Genomic DNA, 21,236 nt, shown 5'->3' with positions numbered 1-21,236 from the left:
TTGGCCACTTCTGCGACGTCACTCATGGCTTTCTCCCCGAAAACTTCCTCCACCTCCTTCGCGCCGGTATCCGTCGGGACTCGCTTCGTCTTACCGCTCCCCGGTATCGCCACCTTCTCCTGCACCTTTTCCAGCAGCACATCCGTCTCGATCGCTTCCCTCGCCTCCACCGCCTGCCTTTTCTCTTCCTCAGCCCTGGACGCTTCCGCCTTCGCCGCGGCTAATCGCGCTCGCGTCTCTTCGTGCGCCGCCGTCTCCTCCACCGCCTTGGCCGTCGCCGCCGTCGCCGTCACGAGTTCCTCCTCCAACTCCCGCGCTCGCGCCTTCATCGCCTCCAAGCTCGCCCGCATTTCGCTTACCTCGAGCGATCGCATCGATTCTCGCGCGATCGAGCGCGAAATGCTCACAGACACGGCGATCACGGCGCCGATCAGCACGATGAGCGGCAACCGGGACAGGCGAAACGGGATCCCATACGCGCCGTTTTGCGCGCTGAAAGCGCCGTGCGCGCGCGGTGGAGCGTACCTACGCGCGTGCGCCATGGCTTTCTATCACCCGACCGAGTGCGGGCGTCTGAGCGCGCGCGCGCGCGATGCGGTGTGTCGTTCTCCGCGCGATGAGGATCTCGAGAACGTCAGTCTAATCAGTCACATCCTTTCCGAAGGACGAGGACGCGAGCGACGCGAGCGCGACGCGCGAACGATGACTTTAATGGTTCTCAAATTGAGCGCGTCAAAACTGTGTGTCTTTGACAAGAATTATCTTATGTTTGCTAAGAGACACGACGGCGTCGGCGAAAACGCCAAACACCTCGCCACTTAGACTTAGATTTGCGCTTGGATCATGTCCGCCGCTTCTTGAACGGTGGCGATCTTCTCGGCACCTTCCTCATCGAGCGTGATTTCGAATTGCTCTTCGAGCGCCATCATGATTTCGACGGTGTCGAGAGAATCCGCGCCCAAGTCGACGAACTTGGCGTCCGCCGCGACGGCGTCGAGCTCCGTGCCGAGTTGTTCGGAGATGATGCCGCGAACCTTGTCGAGCGTGTCTTGGCTCTGCGCGCGCGAAGGACAAACCAAACGCCACCTCAGTCAGTCATTGCGCGCCGAATCACGCGTCCGCGATCGCCGCGTCGCGCCCGTCTCGCGTCTCTCGCGCGCGTTATCCGAAGCGTTCAAACGCCTAGGTTTGCCTTCGCTTCGCTCGCACGCACCGCCGCCGCGTTCACGGAGAACTTCACCGCGGAGCACTGCACCGGGCGCGCCGCGAACGCCTTCGTCGGGCGAGCGCGGAATTGCACCTGCGCGCGCGCGCGATCGCGCGTTCGTCAGTCCCTCGCGTCTCGCGTCCCAACCCCGATCCACCGCCCGTTCCCTCGGCGCGCGCGCGATCGCGCGCCGCTCGTCCCGCGACCGCGCGACCTCCCGCATCGCGCGCCCGCCCGCCGCGAACGATTCTTTCCCATCGTTCGCGCGTCCGCGATCGCGCGTCCGCGCGTCCGCGCGCGCGAGACGCGCCCGCGCGTCCTCGAACACCCGCGAGATACTCGCGCGCGTCCGCGGACCGATCGCGCGTCGCGTCGCTCGCGCGTCGCGTCGCGCGCACCTTGGCCGAGGCCTTGGCGGACATGGAGGTGGTGAAGATCGCGGACATTTTCGTCGGGCGTGCGTGCGCGTGGATGTGTCGCGCGCGCGGACGCGCGCGCGCGATTCGAAAAGCGCGCGCGACCGGCCGCGTCAGCGTCGCCGGATTTAGCGTCGCGGCGCGGCGTCGATGGTTCGCATTCGAACGCGCGCGAACGGGATGTAAAGATCGCGCGGTGATATAAAGGCCCGTCTTTGATTGTGCATGTGTCGATACACCGCGCGCGTATGGGTAAACAGTCCCGACGCGACCTCGACCGCGGGATCTCGATCGGATAACGCGCGCGCGACGCGCGCACACGCGCGCGCGCGATGGCGCACGCGCGCGCGACGGCGACGCGAGGCGCGATGACGACGGCGCGCGCGTCGACGCGACGCGCGCGCGCGACGCGCGCGGTCGCGCGCGCGACGAACGCGCGCGGGACGGGCGTCGGGACGGCGCGGCGCGGGCGACCGCGGAAGGAGATCGCGCGCGGCGACGCGGACGGGGTGCGGGAACTGCTGGCGACGATCGAGGTGCGGTTTCCCGAGGTCGTGGCGAGCGGGGGGGAGGGCGCGACGCCGGGAGGAGGCGGGACGAGGGCGACGAAGCGCGGCGACGACGAGGACGACGCGGAGGCGAGCGCGGAGACGGCCGCGGAGACGCGCGCGGAGGAGGAGGCGCGACGGACGTCGATGGCGGCGTCGAAGGTGGGTGAACGGCGGAGCGCGGAGTCGAGGAAGAAGATCGCGGCGGCGCAGCGCGAGCGGTGGCGCGCGGCGCGCGCGGCGGCGGGCGCGGCGGCGACGTCGTCTTTGGCGGAGATCGCGGAGAGTTCAACCGTGAAGAATGCGGGGACGGCGCAGCAAAGACAGCAAGCGGCGGAGAGGGAGCGCACGGCGAAGCTGACGAAGCTGATCGCGATGAAAAAGTCGACGACGCGGGCGGAGAAGGTTGCGTCGTCCACTGTCAAGGTGAATCAGTTTTCGTACGAACTCAGCGCGTACACCAGGCTCAGGAACGAGCTCGCGAGCTGGAGCGATGGATTCGAGCAGGCCAAGGGTCGTCGACCGAATTTTAAGGATGTGCAGAACACGCGCATTCCTTGGTTGATTGAATCGTTTCAAGAGTACGTTCGCCTGCGCAACAAGCTCATCTCCGAGACGCCAAACATTCGAGGGGAGGTTGGCAAATTAGCAAAAGCCACGCTCCCTGCGCCGAGATCTGTGCCCAAGGGGGAGCTGCGTCTATCCATCGACGACGACGACGTCGGGGCGACGACTAGGCGCGGCGACGACGAAGACGGCGACTCAAACTGGTCCATTTTCAACTTTACGCGTTGACGGAGAAGCGTCGTGTAGATAATTTTAGCAGCCCGCGTGTGTTTAGCATATTAAATGTACACTTTCACTTGTTTCAGATGATCGTTAAGCGGTGAGAGCGAACGCCGCCGCGTCGCGTTGATAAATGTGACGTGATGTAAAGCTAAACGTGTTGGTAAATGAAGGATTAAAATGAAGCCTGCGCGTAGTTATGCGTTGAAGAAACAATTTACATGATGGGTTGCGCCTCGAGATCGAAAAGACTCGATCCGATGACGTTGCACCTTCGCATTTGTCCCGGTTCGATCGGAGGCAAGCCCTTGGACTTGTCCTCGGTGACGAAAACCACGGGGTCAATATCCGGCGCCTCGAGCGTGGTACGCCCGATGAACGCCTGCATATCTTCGTCCCAATTATCTATTAACACATCCACGTCCTTTCCGACGCGGCTCATCGCAAAGTCTTCGCTGATCTCTTGCTGTTGCGACACGAGCTGGTCGCGACGAATCGCGCGAATTTCCTCCGGAACTTGGTCCGGGTATTCCATCGCCGGCGTACCATCCTCTTCGCTGTACGCAAACGCACCGAGTCGTTCAAATTTGAAATCACGGCAAAATTGCATTAGTTCTTCGTGTTCTTCCTCGGTTTCTCCCGGGAATCCGCTGATGAAGGTTGTGCGAAGCGCTAAATCCGGAATTCGGTCTCGCAGCTTGTACAACAAATCCTCCGTGTGCTGCCGAGGCGGCCTATTCATTCGCAATAGCGACAAGTTTGTGATGTGCTGAAGCGGAATATCGATATATTTGCACACTTGCGGAACATCCGCGATGGCTCGGATGAGCTCGTCGGAAAAGTACGACGGATACGCGTACAGGATGCGCATCCACTCGATGCCCTCGACCTCGGCGAGCGCGTACAAGAGCTCGGCCAACCCGCGTCCATCGCTCGCTCTCAAGTCGATGCCCCACTGATTCGTATCTTCTGCGATCAAGTTAAGCTCACGAACTCCCGAATCCGCCAACGCCTTCGCTTCGTCGATGATTGACTGCCACGGCTTGGACCGAAACCTCCCGCGAAAGCTCGGAATCGCGCAAAAAGTGCACTTGTGATCGCACCCTTCCGCCACTCTCAGATACGCCGTGTGTCTCGGCGTGATCCTCAACCGTTTTATCTCTTCTCTAAACGGCGGGCTCGCCCCTCCCACCTGCACCCGCGCTTGCTGCGGCGCGATCAACCCGTTCGTCTCCACGCCGAGCAACCCCCCCACGGTTTTCGGCAGATTGGCGTAATTCTCAAACCCCACGATCACGTCCGCCTCCGGCAGCTCGTTCGCCAGATCGTTCGCGTACCGCTGCGCCAAGCATCCCGTCACGATGATCTTCTTGCTCCCGTTCGCCAGCTGCGACGCCTCCAGGATCGCCTCCACGCTCTCGTTCTTCGCGTCCTCCACGAATCCGCACGAGTTGATGACGATCGCGTCCGCGCTCTCGTGATCGTCCGTCACGTCGAATCCCGCGCCGTGCAGATCCCCCAGCATCACCTCCCCGTCCACCGTGTTCTTCGGGCACCCCAGGCTGACCATCGAGACGCGCTTCCGTCGCGAATCGCTCGCCGCGTCGGCGCCGCCGGTTCCGGTTTCCGACGGTTCCGCGATCGACCGCGGCGTCGTTCGCGTCGCGCGCGTCTTTCGGCGGTCGCGACGCCGCGTCCGAGATTCCGCGCGCGTCGGCGCGCGCGCGCGCGTCGAGAGCGGCGTCGACATGGCGACGCGAGCGCGTGTGCGGCGCGCGAATCGCGAAACCTCAGTCGGGACAACGTCACAGTGTCGCGCGGTGCGAAAACTTTGCGTCGTTTTCTGCGCATTTAGTGACGCGTGAGCCCATGAGTGGGAAAACCGCGAGACCCGTGGGGTGTGGCGCGCGCGCGCGTCGGGGGGGGGTCGGACGAATCACGATTCGAGGGTTGGGTGCGTAGTTAACAGGCGATTGGACTATGATATTGACGCGCGGCGGCGGCGCGGCTGCGCGGCTACGCGCGCGCGTAGCGATAGACGCCGGACCACTCGTCGCCGCCGTCGAGGGTGACGCGGACGTCGCGGACGAGCGCGCCGTCGTCGTCGACGCGGAAGGTTTCCGTCTGGCGACCGGCGAGAGGGTCGGACCAGGCGATGGAGAGGACGACGACGTCGGCGTCGGCGGAGACGACGCCGGTTTGGTCGCCCGAGCGCAAGTCCCGACGAGGGGTCGCGGTCGGGGTGCCGTCGATCGGGTACGACTCTTCGATGGAGATGATGCCGGCGTTGGAGGCGACGGACCAGGACGTGGGCGTCGGGCGGGAGACGCGCAGGTAGTTGAGCAAACCGGCGGCTTGACGGAAGACGACGTTCATGTCCATGATGTCCATCAAAGGCTCTTCGTCGGGGCACTCGGCGGAGATTTTGCGCCAGTAACCCACGGTTTTGTCGAAAGCTTCGGTGGAGATCGGCTCGGACGCCGCTGGCGTCGCGGCGACGGGTTCGACGGGCACGGGCACCGGGGTCGGCGCGCGCTTGGGCACGTCCGGAGCCTGGGCGCCGTACGTCGTCTCTGGCGCCGTGTACGACGCCGACATCGTGCTGCTAGACATTATCGCATCGGCAGCCATGTTTTCGAAGTTTTCTTCCGCGCTCGGTTCCGCCTTGGCGGCGGACGCGGACGCGCTCGCGGACGCGCTCGCGGCGTCCGTCTCGCCGACGTCCATCCCCGCCATCGCCGCCGCCACCGCATCCGCCGCCGCGTTCACCGCATCATCGTTGAATTCATCATCGTGACTCACGCCCTCGCCCTCGCCCTCGCCTCGCGCGCGTTCCGTCGATCCTTCGCGCTCCGCGTACTCCACCGCCGGCGCGAGATACTTTTCGTACACCTCCTCCGGCAGCGTCCCCTTCACCATCTCCCGCACCGGCGCCGTCGCCTTCACCCCGATCGCCTCCAACCGATCGATCTCTTCCTCCGTGCGCCTCTGAATGTCACCCAGCACGTCGTTCGAGCTTCCGAGCTTCCGAGCGAAATCCGCGACGTCCCGGAACCCGTCCTCGGGCCCGCGCGACAGCCGTTCCAGCACATCGCTCGCGATCCCGATCGCCAGTCTCGGCGCCACGAACGGCACGTGCGTCGCGTCCGCTTTCGCCCTCGCCGTCGCCGACGTCAGGCTCGCGCTTCGTTCGCCTCCGCGCGGCGCTTCCGCGCGAAAATCACGCTCGTACTCCAGACCTCCGTCCTCGTCCTCGTCCTCGTCCGCCGTTTTCGCCGCGCTCGCGCTCGGTATGGGCACGATCTTGCGCTTCGGCCCTCGGCGCGAGCCCGGGCTTCGTCGCAGCTCGTTCGCCGCGCCTCGAGACGCGCTCTCCGCGCGCACGGTGAAGGATCTCATCGTCGACGCGCGTCGCCTTGTGACGTCATTCCAACGCTCGACATGCCTTGCCTCGTCGCGCGCGCCGCCGCGAGCCCGCGCGCGACGCCGAAGACGCCGATCGCGACGTCCACGACGCGCCGACGCGCGACCGCGACGCGCGCGCGCGCGGGCGACGACGCGAACGCGTCGCGAAACCGCCGTGACTTTGTGCTGTCGACGACGACGCTCGCCGCGGCGTCCCTCGCGTCGCGCGGCGCGCGCGCCGAGGACGAGCAGAAGACATGCGCGACTAAAGACACCGCGCCGCTGCTGTGCGCGCTGAACGTGACGGATAAGGTGTACTTTGACGTCACCATCGGCGACGCGCCGGCGGGACGCGTCGTCATCGGTTTGTTCGGCGAAGAAGCGCCGAAGACGGTGGCGAATTTCAAAGCGCTCGCGACGGGAGAGAAGGGATTCGGGTACGAGAATTCAATCTTCCATCGCGTGATCCCGAATTTCATGCTGCAGGGTGGGGATTTCCAACGCGGCGACGGCCGCGGCGGCTATTCGATTTACGGCGGCAAGTTCGAGGACGAGACGTTCGCGATTCCGCACGTCGGACCGGGGGTGCTGTCGATGGCCAACGCCGGCCCGAACACGAACGGTTCGCAATTTTTTATCACCACCGCGGCGACGCCGTGGTTAAACGGCAAGCACGTCGTGTTCGGGAACGTCGTGGAGGGGATGGACGTGGTCCGCGCCATCGAAGCCAACCCGACGGCGCGCGGCGACCGCCCGGTCAAGGAGGTCAAGATCGTCAAGTCCGGCGTGCTTTGATTTCGCTTCGAATCGCGAATCGCGTAGATTTTGTTTTGTGACCCATCATCGCCGATGAGTTCGCGTTGAAGACTTCGCTTTCGCGCGTTTTAACGAGTCGTCGCCTCGCGACCTCGTCGCCGCCTCGTCGCCGCCTCGCGCCGCACAACTTCGCGCGCACGCATCGCGCGCGCACGAGCGTTCGCACGTCTCGGCGCGCGATCGCGCGTGATGTCTTCACACGTCCCTCTGGACGCGCTGTTGCCGCTCGCGGCGTCCCCGGCGACGCGTAAATCGTCGAAAACGTCGCGCGCGCGGCGTGCCGACGCATCGCCGAGCGCGACGAAAACGCGCGCGCTCGACGCGAACGCGGACGTGCAAGCCGTGGTGGGGAAACGCAAGCGCGCGAAAGACGTCAAGACCGCAGAAAATGAGCGCGCGGTGCTGGCGAAGACGCGGACGCGGAAGAAAAGTCGCGATGGGCAAAAGAAGAAGATCTCTCGGCGCGGCGACGGCGAACGCGGCGACGGCGAACGAGCGAACGCGACGGCGAACGAGCGCGGCGCGCGAGCGAAGACGAAGAGGGTGAAAACGAAAAGTGAGACAAAAAAGAAGGATAAGATCGAGCAGAACGTCGAGTCGATCGGTCGGGGGGTGGAGACGACGTCGACGAGCGGGAAGGCGAGAGAGCGCGGTGGCGGCGAAAGGGGCGAACGAGGGGGGAAGCCGACGCGCGTTAGCGATGGACACGATGGTCGAGGAGCGAAGAAGACGTCTGAAAATAATTGTGGACGCGATGGACGCGCGAATCGCGAGGGTCGAGGTGGACAGGACGCGGGAGAGGGCGAGGGCGGCGACGGGGCCTGGGACGGGTTTTACGAGGACGACGACGACTACGACGACGGCGACGACTCCGAGAACGACTCTGAAGATGAATCTGGGGATGGCGAGGACGAGAGCGATGATGAAGACGACGAAGAAGACGACGAGGACGACGAGGATATGGATCACGAGATGGATGATGATATGGACGAGTTACGAGACGCCATGGACCGAGACGACCCAGAGGCTGGCTTGCGAGCGCTCTTGCGGCGTCTGGGCAACGCGGCGGCCGCCAGCGGGGCGGGTGGAGGATTGTTTCGTCAAAGTTCGAGCAAATTGAAAGAGATCTTACGCGGTTTGAAACAAATGGACGATCCCTCGGCGCAAATGGCGGCTTTGAGCGAGCTCAACGAGGTCTTGGTGATTTCGGGGGAGGAGTTGATGATGAGCATGCCCCTCGATTCCTTTGTTCCGGCTTTGATCGAGTTGATGACGATGGAGTATATGCCAGACATTATGCTCCTCGCCGCACGCGCACTGACGACGATGGCGGACGTGATGCCTCCCTCACGAGGAGCCATCGTTCATCACGGCGCGTTGCCCCAGTTTTGCTCGCGTTTGCTCACAATTGAGTACATCGATCTCGCCGAGCAGTCACTGCAGGCGTTGGAAAAGCTGAGTCAAGATTACGGCGCAGAATGCGCGCGACAAGGCGCTCTGATCGCTTGCTTGTCGTATTTGGACTTTTTCTCCATCGGCATGCAACGTGTAAGCTTGCAGACTGCGGCGAACATTTGTCGACAGCTTCCGAGCTCAGCCTTGGACGGTGCTATGGACGCCGTGCCAATCTTAGCAAACCTTTTATCTCACGACGATCCTCGTCTGGTAGACTGCGCGTGCACATGCTTGACGAATTTGGCTGCGAAAATGGCGAAAGATTCTGAAACTCGAATCGTTCGTTTGTGTGAGAGCGGTGTCGTGGCGAACGTCGTGAATCTCATCGCCCCGCACTCGGTGCGTTCAGTCAATCCGGCGACGCATCACTCGCTCATCAAGCTACTGAACGTTTGCACAGTGCACAATCCCGATGTCGCCATCGAACTTCTTCGACAAGGTTTACCAGAAACTTTATCTGTCGCACTATCTGGATGCAAGGTTCTCACGACGATGAACACTGGTCCATCGTCAGCGTCTCCCGCGAGCAGCGGTTTGGCTTCGCCAATCGTGACTTCGGAGCAGTTGCTCGAGGTTGCCACGCTCGCCGATGCTTTGTTACCGGCTGTTGGTCCACGGATGCGATCGTCACCGCGTTCTGGGAATAAGCGCGAGAAGGATGCGTCACTGTGCGAGAAGAATGTTCCAGTGTTGACCAAGCAAGAACCAGAGTTATTGGTCAAGTACGCGAAGCACCTGACGAACGTCTTGATGCAAGCGGTTGACTCTAGCGTGCCTCAGGCAGTCAAGGTGAAGTGTTTATCCGCTCTCACGAAGTGGACGCAGCTTTCGACGGACGATTCTTTCAAGAATGTCTTAGAGACGACTTCTTTCGCGGCCTTTTGCTCCGCTCAGCTCTCGTGCAAGGATGCGCAGCGAATTCAAGGCTGCTTGGACCTCGTGGAATCTGGGATGGGAAAAAAGATGGTAGACATGGCCAAATTACTCCGAAAGGAGGGCGCCGTACACGCGTTGAAGAAACTATCCGAAGAGTACGAACGACTCTCAGACGTCATGGACAAGTCCACATCTACAAAAGAACGAGCAAGAGATACGACAAAGACTCCCGTTGGACTCGTTCCAGCGCTCGGCGGTGGCTCGCGAGGCATCGCCGCGCGCGCGGCGGCTATGACGACGGATGGTCCGGAATATCGAGAAGCACTGGCACGTGCAAGGCAAGTGTATGAAAAGTTTTTCGTCAATGCGGAGCAGTTAGCTGACGCGGAAGATCCAAGTGTGGATCGTCTACGACGAGCAAGCGCGACCCTGCGAATGACTGGCGACGCCACCTCTGTGGTTGAGTTCTTAGAGTCTGTCTCCAATGCCAGTACGTTCGAGCTTTTAGAGAGCGATGCCGTTACCGCACTTAGAGAGTATCTTGTTCCGCGAGATTGGAAGGATACGCGAGCGCTCGTGAGAAGGTATGCGACATTCATCAAGGCAGCCGGACGTACAAAAAATACAGGCGCGTTTGCAAGCCTGATTAGGCATCTTTCAGACGCTTTGGCATCGTGCGAAGACTTGTCGATCGCTGTGACGACGATTCAACCGTCGTTCGCTCGACGTGGTCGCGATAGCTCCGGAGATGACTCCAATCTTGCTGGCTTAGTCCGACCGTTCAAGGTGAGATTCAAGCGCGCGAATCAGGGCGCGGAGAATTTCACCGATTACTCAAACAACGTCGTGTTGGTGGAGCCATTCGCGACGCTGAGCGCGATTGAAGACTTCTTGTATCCTCGTGTGTATAAATTGAGAGGTGCTCCTGCGCCACCTCGAAGGTCGTCTCGGTTATCGCCCCCGCCAGAGATGGAGCATGACGACGACGAGGATGACGAGGATGACGACGAGGATGAGGAAATGAGCGAGGACGACGAGGATGCCGTTTTGGGAGACGATGGAGAGGCAGATGGTCGAGAATTGGATTTGACGAACGAAGATATTCAACAGGAAGATCCACAACTGGAAGATGATGCGCAGGAACCGAATCGATCAGACTCTTTCGCAGCTCGAGCTGCCGCTGCAAACGAGACAAATCGACTCGTGTTCTCAGTGAATGGCGAAGAGTTGAACTCGGCGACGACGCTGCTGCAAGCTATCTCCACGATCGCGCGCAAGGAAGGAATGACGATGACTGAAACGAACTGGGAAAAGACAAATACGATTGTGTATCGGGCCGCAAAGTCCTCGGATATCGTTCCCATGCCTCTGCAACTCGGCGGCGTGGTGGACGACTCAAAGGACGACGCGACGAAGATGAATGAAACCATTGCTGAGTTAGGCAATAGCGAATACAGAGCGGCGCTTGGCTCTCTTGTTCCCGCTCTCTGCGATAGGTTGAAAGTTGCCGTGGCGAACGAAGATGCGTCTCCGCAGTTCAATGACCTTCTCGTCGTCTTGAGCGTCTTGCACGAAATGAGCACTTCAGCGTCTCGCATTTTACTCTTGGACGGCGACGAACCGCTCGTTACGGCTCGCAATGTTTCGTTGCCTGAAGAATCGTTCATTCATGGAAAGCTCACTGGAAAGCTCGCGCGTCAGTTGCAAGATACTTTGACGCTTTGCGGGTCAGCGACGCCGACGTGGTGCACTGCACTCGCTCGAGTCTGCCCTTGGTTGTTCCCTTTCGAGCTTCGTCACAAGCTCTTCAAATGCGTCTCCTTTTCTCTGTCTCGCACGCTCCATCACCTCCATGGCAATGGGAGCGATAGTGGGGCGGTAACTACAGATGGTGGACGCGAAATTCGAATCGGTCGTTTACAGCGACAAAAAGTCCGAGTGAATCGAGGGCAAATCTTCGAAAGCGCAAAGAAGGTGTTCGACATTCCAAACACGCTCAAGATGGTGCTAGAGGTCGAGTTTTTCGAAGAGGTGGGCACTGGTACTGGACCAACGCTTGAGTTCTTCACCTTGCTATCGAAGCAGTTCAAGCGTCGCAAGTTGAATCTCTGGCGGGACTCTGGTGTGGCAAACGAGGATGATCTCGTCGTAGCTCCTCACGGTTTGTTCCCGGCGCCAATCACCCCGCCTCGGCTCGGCGGCAAGACTCACGCAAGTCGTCTGAAGAACTTCAAACTTCTTGGTCAATCGATAGGCAAAGTTTTACAAGATGGTCGAATGCTAGATTTACCTCTGGCGCCGGCGTTTTATCGAATGCTTCTCGGGCGATCGCTGGGACTCCACGATCTCATCGAAATTGATCCTGGTCTCGGAAACACGTTGCGACGACTCGACGCAGCCGCGAATGAGATCGAGACCATGAAGCGCGAAGGTCGACCCGAAAGTGAATGGAGAAACGTCACTGTTGACGGAGTGAATATCGAAGACCTGTGTCTCACGTTTGTCATCCCGGGAGCTTCCATGGAACTCATCAAGGGTGGTTCGGAAGTTGGCGTGAACGAGGTCAACTTGCGAGAGTACGTGGACACCATCGTCGACGCGTGCGTAGGATCTGGCGTCGCGGCTTATTTTGAATCAGTTCGTACTGGTTTGGAACAAGTCGTTCCTCTCGCTAGGCTGCAGATGTTCAACGAAAGCGAACTGGAAGCAGTCATTTGCGGACAAGGTGAACAGTGGACGCCAGAAATGCTCACCGAGTGCATTACTTTTGATCACGGCTACAATGCGCTTTCTCCGCCGATCAAGAACTTCTGTGACATTCTCAGTGCTTTCACGCCGAATCAACAACGGTCATTCATGCGATTCGTCACTGGTGCACCGAGGCTTCCTCCTGGCGGCCTAGCGTCACTTCAACCGCGTCTCACTGTGGTTTGCAAGCAACCTTCCTCAACGGTTGGTTTGTCATCCATCGACTCTGCTCCCGTCGCGGCCGGAACGCCGCTGGCGGACGGCGACTTGCCTTCTGCGATGACTTGCGCGAGTTACTTAAAGCTTCCGCCGTACTCATGCAAGGAAATCATGCTGGAACGTTTAACTTACGCGATGAGCGAGGGGCAAGGAAGCTTTGATCTCTCCTAAAGATGAGATTCTCACAACGCTACTTTACGCTAGCTTTTTTAGACGAGATTCGTAGAGACTGTAAACATTGTACAATGCTGCGTTTCGTAATCAAGATTGATTTTCCCAGTTCGCATACCTTCCTGGCTGGTTTTGCCAATGAGGAGGCGGGGGTTGAGCGCCATAGGCGGGCGAAGGATACGCGGGGGCCGAAGGATGGTAGTACTGTTGCGGCGGAGGCGGCGGCTGGTGAAAGTGCATCTGGTTCATTTGAGTAGCCATCTGCGCCGCACGCTCGTCAGCGCGTGCTTTTTGAACGCGCAGCTCTTCGGCGATCGCTTCTTTTTCCAGTCGACGCGCACTCGCGTACTCTTGAACGTCCGTCAGCGTGCGACGCGCTGCGTCAAGAAATCCCGAATAGAATCGAACGCCTTGCTCCATTCCTGAGCGCAAATCGCCGACAATAGACAATGCGTGGCGTACGCTATGCTCGTGCGATTCAACATCCCGTCGTAGTGCTTCAATGTCGTAAATCGTGACGAACTTTTCGTGCAACGTGCGCAAACGAGAGAGCGCGTCCGCTTGCTTTGAAATGTTGAGCATAACGCCATCCTTACTTTGGTCGTATTTCTTCATCTCTTCTTTGAAAAGAGCGTCGAGACTTTCGCCCGATTGCGCCATGAGCTTTGTGAGGATGTTGTCTTCCGACTTTGTCTTACGCATCAACTCTTCGATCCCAGCTCGCTCGTTTCCGATGGCTTCGAGATCTTCCAAAGTTGCTTGCATTTCCGACGCCACGGAGGCGTCATCCTCCAAGAGCGCCAAGGGTTGAGTCAACGTCGGCGCGTTATTCTTGATGTTCTCCTCAGAAAGCACCTCCAGCACGCCTCCAGCGCCTTCAAGGCGTTCTTTAAGTTGGGTATCGCTCTTCGTCGCGACTTCTAAATCGACCTCGTAGCGCTTCAACACTTGCATCATTTCTCTATTTTTGGACGACGACGCTTCCCGACGCCACGCGCCTTCGCCGTGGACAGCGCGCGATGCGGCATCTTCCGCGGCCTCTGTGTCCAAAGTCTCACGAATTGTTTGCACGATATTTGAGCATTGACGATTGAGCTCGTCCACGCGAGAGAGACTTGCCGATAACGCACCCGCGCCCCCGGATGAGCGGAATGCGCCGACTCGTTCTTCTAAATCGCCGCCGAGCGGTACGGGCGTCGACAAAGCGATGAGAGTTTCGGGAAGCTCCATCTCGCGCAAAGCCACGCGGGCTTCGTCACTAGCCATAGCGAGCGTGTCGGTTTCGTTTCGAATCAATTCATCCACCATCTCGGTGTACCGACTCAGTGCCTTGGCGCCGCTGTCGGGAACGATGCTTTGGAAGAGCTTCACGTCGACTGGAGAGAGATGTTCGGCGGGCGGTTGAATTGGTTTCACCATGTTCGCTGCCGCGAGCGCGGGCAAATCCTCAAACTTTGGCACGCGTTCCATGTACACGCACTCGTTATCGCGCTCGACAGCCTTGAGTTCGGGCGCGATGACTTCGTCTATAAATTTTTTCGTTCGCTCGAGTTCAGCGTCGCTCGACACGACGCGCGCGTCTCGAATCGTCTGCGCGAGTAAATCTCGCGCTTGACGCAATCTCGCGACAGCGGGTCCGACGTTTGTTTCGTCGGCGTCTAACACGATCTTTCCGGCGAGTCGAAACGCCTCCGCACCGACGTACGCGCGCTTGAAGTTCAAGTATTGCGTCAAGTCTTCGTCCAAGTACCCAACCAATTTCCCCGCCCCCTCCAACGCGTCTTCGTAGTACACTCGCGCCTGTTGCGCCAACTTCGAGACTATAGCGTGACTGCTCTTCTTTGCCTTTGCCTTTTCGTAAAAGCACTCTTGCGCTTGCCCCAAGTGAAGCTTGATCATCGTCTCACAAAAATCTCGCCCGACGTCGGCGCTCGCCGCAAACTGCCCGAGCTTTCGCTCGCTCACATCCGCCAACATCTCAAACGCTCCCGCGGACTGCTGAAACGCCGCACACGCGCGCTTTATCCCCTCATCCGACCTTCCCGCGTTCGCCTCTCGCGCCCCTCGCCTGGACAACGCCGCCGCGTAATTGTACAACACCGCGCACTTTTCGTACTCCGCGTCCCTCGACGCGATCGTCCCCGGCGCCGCCTTCACCCCTCGACCGACGTCGAACCACTCAAACTCCACCCTCGCGTGTCCCGCGCCCTCGGATATCGGTATCCTCGACTCCAACGCTCGCAGCGCGCGATAATACTCCGCGAACGCCTCGACGTCTTCGCTCCCTTCGTTCGCGCTCGTCGTCGCCGCGTCGCGCAGCCGCTGCGTCTCCGCGAAATCTCCCGCCGCGCCGTCGGCGTCGTCGGGCGAGAGCGCTTCGCTCGCGTGCGCGTGCAGCGCGCTCGCGATGTCCGTCGGGACGCCCTGCGCGTCGTTCGTATCTCGGTCAGTCGACGCTCGTCCCGTTCGCGCGTTCGTTCGCGCGTCGTCGCGCGTCGTCGTCGCGCGCGCGTCCGCGCACCCGCTTCGACGGCGCGCCGTAGTACATCGTCGACGTCGCGCCGCGGAGTGCGGCGGATCGCGGTCGTCGCGATGGGCACCGGCGCGCCGTGTAACGAATTTCGGACAAACGGAGCTATGTACAAACAGTAGCAATAACATTATAATTCTTCGTAACCGTCTCGTGTGCGCGCATGCTCCGTATAATAATAATAAAAATCACGATGATCGACGCCAGCGCTGGCGCCTCGACGCGATCGCATCGATCGAATCAATCGAACGCCTTGCACTCGATCGCGCCCGGATCGTCGGCGCAGAGCTGGTCCATGGGATCGGTCTTGGTCGTGCTCTGCGCCTGGGTCGTTCTCTGCGCCGCGGCGTGCATCGCGCGCGCGCCGGGGACGTCTTTTTCGATGGCGGCCCAATCGGCATCCGTCTTGGCCTGCGCCATGCGGTTCTTTTGATAGCCCGAGAGCGCGTCGTAGGACGCCGCGCGACAGCGAACGGCGCGGGAATGGGCGCGGTTGATGCGGAAGCGCGCGATCGGGGGGGCGACGGCGGACGCGAGGGCGAACATGGCGCGCTGAAGTGCGGCTCGCGGCGACATCGGCTACGGAGGCGAACGCTAGGCGCGGTAGCGCGTGAGATCGACGCCGTCCCAACGGTCGTCGACGGGCATGTCCAGGGCTAGGAACACGGTTTCGGCCCAGCCCTCGATGCCGGGGAGCTCGGGGTAGAAGACGTCGGGGAGCTCGCAGTTGGCGCACGCCTCGGCGGAGGTTTCGCCGATGCACACGTAGGCGGGCTGGAGCGCGCGCGCGTCGGCGGTGAGACGCTCGTACAGGGCGTCGCCGCAGAGCTCGACCCAGGCGCGAACGGCGCTGGGGCTTCCGAAAGTGACGACGTCGGCGCGCACGGCGGCGGCGACGTCCTCGGGGCTCAGTCGCTCGACGCGCTCGGTCGAGTACGTGTTCAGGCGCACCACCGTCGCCCCGCGCGCTTCTAATCCATCCTGCAGCGTCGTCGCCGCCTTCTTGCTCGCCGGGTACAGTATCAACGACCCCTGATCGCACGGTAACTCGGCCGCCATCGTCGCCGCCGTGGCTTTGCTCGGGGTGAACTGTTTATCCATCGCGAACGTCGTCGGCTCCGCCTTCGCGAGCACCTTCCCCGTCCCGGCGCCGACGACCGCCACTCGCACCCCGCTCGGCCTACCGGCCCTCTCGTACGCCTCTAAAAATACCTTCGCCGCCTCTGGACTCGTGACGCACACCCAATCCCAGCTCTCGCGCTTCAGCACGTCGGGAAACGTCGCCGCGTCTTCGCCCGGGACGGCTTCCACGAGCGGCAGCTCGACGCACCGCGCGCCTCTCGCGGCGAGCAGGTTCATCAGCGCGCCGTTCTTACCGCGCTCGCGCGTGCACACGACGGTTTTACCGTCGTACGACGAGGCGGCGGCGGTCGCTTCGGCGCGTCGCGCGCGCGGGCGCGCGCGAAGCGCGCGCGGGGACGACCTCGAGAGGTCGAGCGCGCGCGGTCGAGCGACGACGGCGGTGGACATGGCGACGCGCGAGACGCGCGCGAGACGCGCGCGAGAGACGCGTCGCGTCGACCGAGCGCGAACGCGACGGTCGCGCGCGCCGAGGTGTGCGGCGGGAAGGCGAACGCGGGGTTGGCTGCTACGTCTAGTCGTCGTTTCGTTCCGCTAATGATTGAGTGCGCTGACGCGCGGTCGTGGGGGGTGTTTTCGTCTAGGGTGATCGATGGTGGTCGTTCGCGCGCGGCGGACGGCGCGGCGTCATCGTCGACGCTTGCCCGGGGTCTCCGCGGACGACGCGCTCGCGCTCTTGTACAGACGCCCGCATTTGAGGAGTTCGCCGGCAATGTTTAAACCTTCGATGAAGCCGTCGATGTCGGCGATACCGAGGTTTAAATCGTCGGCCAGGGCGTGGAGGTCGCCGATGCTGAAGTAAGCCGAGTCGTTGGACGCCGTACGCGCGTTCATGGCTTCGATGAAGAGTTTCGTTTTGCTCCGCTTGGTTGATTTCCCGCCGGCGCGGTTGAAACGTAAACGCCCGTGCTGATCACTCAGTGCGTCGATGAGAGAAGCTTTGATGACTTCCACGGCGTCTTTGGCATCGTTTGCGGTGACCTCGGTTCGAAGTTCGAGGCGCGCGCGAGCCTCGGCGAGCCGCACAAGGGATTCGAGTTGGCGAGCTGTCACCGGCGTACCGTCGGCGGGCGCTCGAGAGCGCAGCTCGAGATAAAACGTTTGCAATATCTCGGCAGCCTCACCGGTGAGTCTGGGATGGCAGTACGCGTGAGCGTAAGAAATATACTTCCGCATGACGTCGTGCGACAGAATTTCCATGGCCTCGTCGACGACGCGCAAACGCGAACGTAGCGGAACGTACGGCGCGGCGTCGTCGCGCAAATCTTGCGTGAACGCGCGCTCTGTGGCGTCCTCCAACGCTCGTCCATCGGCATCTACCTCGTTATAGTATGCGTGCAAGTTTTGTCGCGCTTGTGCGCGACGCGCTTGGCTGTGTCTACCACTGTGCTGCGCGATGACGTGCTCGCTCAAGTGCTCGTCCAAGACTTCGTCGACGGTGTCCAACAAGATGAAAATCAAGTCGAATCGACTGAGTAACGGTGCGGACATTTTCAGATTTTCATTCACGGTTTTCCCGCGATTGTAATGCCCTTGCACGGGATTCGCCGCGGCGATGATGGACGTGCGCGCGGGAAGCGTGGCGTTGAGGCCGGCTTTGCACACCGAGACGCTCTGCTGCTCCATAGCTTCGAGTAAGGCTTGATGCTCGTTTGGCATCTTGTCAAACTCGTCGACGCAGCACACGCCTCGATCAGCGAGAACTACGGCACCCGCTTCGAACGTTTGCGCTCCGGTCCCCGGATCACGCACCACGGCCGCCGTGAGACCGGCGGCAGAGACGGTTCGACCGCACACGTAAATCGATCGCGGCGCGAGATTTGACACGGCTTTGAGCATTTGGCTCTTCCCGAGACCCGGATCGCCGACGACGAGGCAGTGTAAAGACCCACGGGTAGGGACTTTTCCACAACCGGTGACAGATTTGCGCACACCGCCAAAGAGGCAAAGCAAGAGTCCGAGCTTGACAACGTCGTGACCAAAGATTTGAGGGCACAGAGAGTGCACGAGCGTTCGCACGATTTCTTCCCCATCTTGCTGACTGAAATCTGCGATGAACTCTAAATCTTGTGTAGACAACGTCGGTGCCGTCGTCGTTTCTACGTCGTCTTCTCCGTTCGTTCGTGCCTGCTTGTCGCTCACTTTAAACCTTTTACTTCCCAATGTCGCGCCATCGTCCGCCACGGCTTCATCGTTCGCGGTTGCGTCCACGGTACCATTCGGGGCGTTCGCCGCACCGCCATTATTTTCATCGTTTCTACCAGATGCATCCTCGCTGTCACCTTTGCCACGCGACACTGTGCAAGACCATGCGTTCAAGTACAACTCGCTGAGCGCCTGGTTGCGTCCCCGAGCGAGCGCGCCGCCGCCGCCGCCGTCAACCGTATCGCTCTCCACGACCCCCAGCATCGTCACCACGTCTCCTGGGGCGCATGAATCCGTCAGTGCGCCTCGCAACTCGCAATCCATAAATCTCGGTACGCGTCCCTCCTCGCTCATCACCCCGTCGTCGGCGATTTCTTGTATTCGAACGCGTTGCGAATCCGCGCACTCCACGTTGCTCAACTCGTGCACAAACTTCTTCCCTCGACATCGCTCGGTCGAGCACACTAACGGCGGACGATATTTCCCATCCTTGAACGTGCACCTCGACCGCTCCTGACACGTCTGACACACAAACACCATGTGCGTCACCGCGGGCTTTATCGGCGCCGCGCGCGTCACCGTCCCTTTCAAACTCACCACTCGCCCGACCACGTTACTCCGCATCGCCGCGAATCTCACCTTGCTCTCCTCATAGTTCACTAATTTCACGCACGTCGTCATCGACGTCACGACGCGTAAATCACTCGCTGGAATCCCGTACGCGTCCTGCAGCCTCGCTCGTCCCTCCGCGCTCGCCAGCGTCGCCTCGTGCGCCGCGCAACGCAAGCACGCCATGCACTCCATCGGCGCGCACGTCAACGCCGCGTGTAAATCACTTATGTGTTGCGTCTTCTCCCGCAGCTTCGCGTAATCGATCGTCACCGCGATCGTTCCTTCGTCGAAGAGTTCCACCTGTCGCGCGCGCGTTCAAAATTGTCGTCAGTCATCTCATTCAAGACCTCGTCCGCGCGATCGCCTCGCCTCGTCGCTCGACGCACATCTCTCACGAACGCCTTCCCACTCGTCGACGCGAAGAACGTCGTGAGCGCCCGGCTCAGCTCGGCGCGGCGGTCGTTAAACTCGTAGGAAACGTCGGGAAAGTACGCGCGCCACGATTGCGGACACGCGCGCTGGGCGAGCGCGACGTCCTCTCCGGCGCCGTTCGACCGCGCGCGTTGCCCGGCGTCGTCCCCGGGCATCGCCTCGACCGGCGATCCGACGACGACGACGACGCGAAGTGACGTGTCGGGTGAGAAGGAGGCGCGCAGAGGCGCGCGCGTCGGTTTCGATTCGGCGACGTCGCCTCCTCCTCGCGCGAACGAATGGCGGGAAATATTAGCGTGACGCGTACGACGCGCGACGCGCGAATGGGCGCTACCGCGATGCGAGCGATGGGACGCCGACGATGGAGACGAGACGCGCGTTCGACGCGCGCGCCCGTCTCCTCCAATCATCTAGAGATTTAACTCGCTCACAAACATCCTAAGACGACGATAACCTTGTTTAAGACACGGTTTGCATCGCGTCCGCGGCGTCCGTGCCCTTAGCACCACCCTTGCGCGCCAAGAGCGCCTTGCGATCCTTATCCATGTGGAGCTTGGTGATGAGCACCTTGGACGGGTCGACGCCGACGTTGATCGTCGCGCCTGCGATGCGAAAACCACGATTCGTCGCTCGGTCAGTCTCCCACTCGCGCGTCTCTCGTTCGCTCGCGCGAGGCGTCACCATCGTCCCGTCCTCATCGATCTACTCCCCGGCGGCGCGCGCGACGACGCCGTCCGTCGTCCCCGCGCGTTCGCGCGCCGACCCTAACTAGGGCTTTCCTCGAATCATCGTCTTCGCCCTCGTCCCCGTCGTGCCGCGCGACGCGATCTCGACGCCATCGAAACGTACCGTTCACCTTATCGCGCGTGATATTCTTGATGTGAATCACCCACTTCTTGCGATACACCTGCTCAACCTTCCCCTCGCGATTCTTAAACTTCCCGCGCGTCACGCGCACTTCGTCGTTCACGCGGATCGGCACCGCGTTCGCGCCGTACTGCGCCTTGAGTTCGCTCGCGAGCGGGGCGGACATGATTTTACGGCGCTCACTGCTCGGGGCGGTGAAGTGCGCCTTGCGCGTCTTGCGACGGGAGCTCGTGACGGAGGTCGAGTACTTCATCGGGCGTCGGCGAAAGACGGCGAGGCGGGCGCGGGGCGCGACGACGGGCGCGCCGTGCGGGCCGTGTGTGTTTTTCGATGATCCGTCAATGCAAACCCAATGGGACAATGCACAATGAACCTTGTGTCGTTTTCTACGTATTTAGTGAATTTTAGGTCCATGAGTGTGAATCGCACGCGCGCGCCGTGTCCAGCCCGCGCCCGGGACGGGGCGGACCCGACACCCATGAGAACTTCGTGGGCAAAGCAATGCACAATGAACCTTGTGTCGTTTTCTACGTATTTAGTGAATTTTAGGTCCATGAGTGTGAATCGCACGCGCGCGGCGTGTCCAGCCCGCGCCAGCAAACCCAATGGCACCTTGTGTCGTTTTCTACGTATTTAGTGAATTTTAGGTCGATGAGTGTGAATCGCACGCGCGCGGCGTGTCCAGCCCGCGCGTAACGACATCCATCGGTCGACCGCGCCGACTCGCGGTGACGCGGCGCGACGACGGACGGCAGACCGGCGCGAACGACCGACGCGCGCGCGATGAAGACGTACAGCGTCGAAGTTCCGGGAACGGGCGGCGCGCGAGAGACGCCCACGCGACGGTGGGTCGACGCGAGGGC

The 21,236-nt window shown here is 61.1% G+C and overlaps 11 protein-coding genes across 11 annotated transcripts; 3 read left to right on the top strand and 8 right to left on the bottom strand.

Moving 5' to 3' along the window:
• Positions 1 to 824: 824 nt before the first annotated feature.
• On the bottom strand, positions 825 to 1,653 carry OSTLU_26769 (predicted protein; the record flags this gene model as incomplete). The annotated part of the gene is made up of 3 exons (XM_001420573.1): positions 825 to 1,055; positions 1,214 to 1,300; positions 1,606 to 1,653. 3 exons carry the CDS (start codon positions 1,651 to 1,653, stop codon positions 825 to 827), a joined length of 366 nt encoding a protein of 121 aa, XP_001420610.1.
• A 302-nt stretch (positions 1,654 to 1,955) lies between these two features.
• OSTLU_17549 (predicted protein) lies at positions 1,956 to 2,966 on the top strand (the record flags this gene model as incomplete). Its single annotated transcript, XM_001420736.1, has 1 exon — positions 1,956 to 2,966. The coding sequence occupies one exon, from the start codon at positions 1,956 to 1,958 to the stop codon at positions 2,964 to 2,966; it is 1,011 nt and encodes a 336-aa protein (XP_001420773.1).
• A 170-nt stretch (positions 2,967 to 3,136) lies between these two features.
• OSTLU_26767 (predicted protein) lies at positions 3,137 to 4,709 on the bottom strand. The gene has a single exon (XM_001420572.1). The coding sequence runs from the start codon at positions 4,525 to 4,527 to the stop codon at positions 3,175 to 3,177; it is 1,353 nt and encodes a 450-aa protein (XP_001420609.1). The 5' UTR covers positions 4,528 to 4,709; the 3' UTR covers positions 3,137 to 3,174.
• Positions 4,710 to 4,935: 226 nt separating this feature from the next.
• On the bottom strand, positions 4,936 to 6,370 carry OSTLU_26766 (predicted protein). The gene has a single exon (XM_001420571.1). The coding sequence runs from the start codon at positions 6,354 to 6,356 to the stop codon at positions 4,974 to 4,976; it is 1,383 nt and encodes a 460-aa protein (XP_001420608.1). The 5' UTR covers positions 6,357 to 6,370; the 3' UTR covers positions 4,936 to 4,973.
• A 292-nt stretch (positions 6,371 to 6,662) lies between these two features.
• Positions 6,663 to 7,157, top strand: OSTLU_7102 (predicted protein; the record flags this gene model as incomplete). Its single annotated transcript, XM_001420735.2, has 1 exon — positions 6,663 to 7,157. A coding segment is annotated over one exon (495 nt), but the record flags the coding sequence as incomplete, so codon positions are not given.
• A 3,927-nt stretch (positions 7,158 to 11,084) lies between these two features.
• Positions 11,085 to 12,647, top strand: OSTLU_39499 (predicted protein; the record flags this gene model as incomplete). Its single annotated transcript, XM_001420734.1, has 1 exon — positions 11,085 to 12,647. The coding sequence occupies one exon, from the start codon at positions 11,085 to 11,087 to the stop codon at positions 12,645 to 12,647; it is 1,563 nt and encodes a 520-aa protein (XP_001420771.1).
• Positions 12,648 to 12,737: 90 nt separating this feature from the next.
• On the bottom strand, positions 12,738 to 15,308 carry OSTLU_39182 (predicted protein; the record flags this gene model as incomplete). The annotated part of the gene is made up of 1 exon (XM_001420570.1): positions 12,738 to 15,308. One exon carries the CDS (start codon positions 15,306 to 15,308, stop codon positions 12,738 to 12,740), a length of 2,571 nt encoding a protein of 856 aa, XP_001420607.1.
• A 109-nt stretch (positions 15,309 to 15,417) lies between these two features.
• OSTLU_26762 (predicted protein) lies at positions 15,418 to 15,597 on the bottom strand (the record flags this gene model as incomplete). The annotated part of the gene is made up of 1 exon (XM_001420569.1): positions 15,418 to 15,597. One exon carries the CDS (start codon positions 15,595 to 15,597, stop codon positions 15,418 to 15,420), a length of 180 nt encoding a protein of 59 aa, XP_001420606.1.
• Positions 15,598 to 15,828: 231 nt separating this feature from the next.
• On the bottom strand, positions 15,829 to 16,575 carry OSTLU_5668 (predicted protein; the record flags this gene model as incomplete). Its single annotated transcript, XM_001420568.1, has 1 exon — positions 15,829 to 16,575. A coding segment is annotated over one exon (747 nt), but the record flags the coding sequence as incomplete, so codon positions are not given.
• A 369-nt stretch (positions 16,576 to 16,944) lies between these two features.
• On the bottom strand, positions 16,945 to 19,380 carry OSTLU_39165 (predicted protein; the record flags this gene model as incomplete). The annotated part of the gene is made up of 2 exons (XM_001420567.1): positions 16,945 to 18,428; positions 18,579 to 19,380. Coding segments are annotated over 2 exons (2,286 nt in total), but the record flags the coding sequence as incomplete, so codon positions are not given.
• A 609-nt stretch (positions 19,381 to 19,989) lies between these two features.
• Positions 19,990 to 20,626, bottom strand: RPL26 (Ribosomal protein L26, component of cytosolic 80S ribosome and 60S large subunit; the record flags this gene model as incomplete). The annotated part of the gene is made up of 2 exons (XM_001420566.1): positions 19,990 to 20,108; positions 20,356 to 20,626. Coding segments are annotated over 2 exons (390 nt in total), but the record flags the coding sequence as incomplete, so codon positions are not given.
• Positions 20,627 to 21,236: the final 610 nt, after the last annotated feature.

This window comes from Ostreococcus lucimarinus, chromosome 12 (assembly GCF_000092065.1).
Source record: "Ostreococcus lucimarinus CCE9901 chromosome 12, complete sequence".
In the NCBI taxonomy this organism is placed as follows: domain Eukaryota; kingdom Viridiplantae; phylum Chlorophyta; class Mamiellophyceae; order Mamiellales; family Bathycoccaceae; genus Ostreococcus; species Ostreococcus sp. 'lucimarinus'.
Note: the sequence above shows the minus strand (reverse complement) of the source record. Positions and strands in the feature narration are given on the sequence as shown.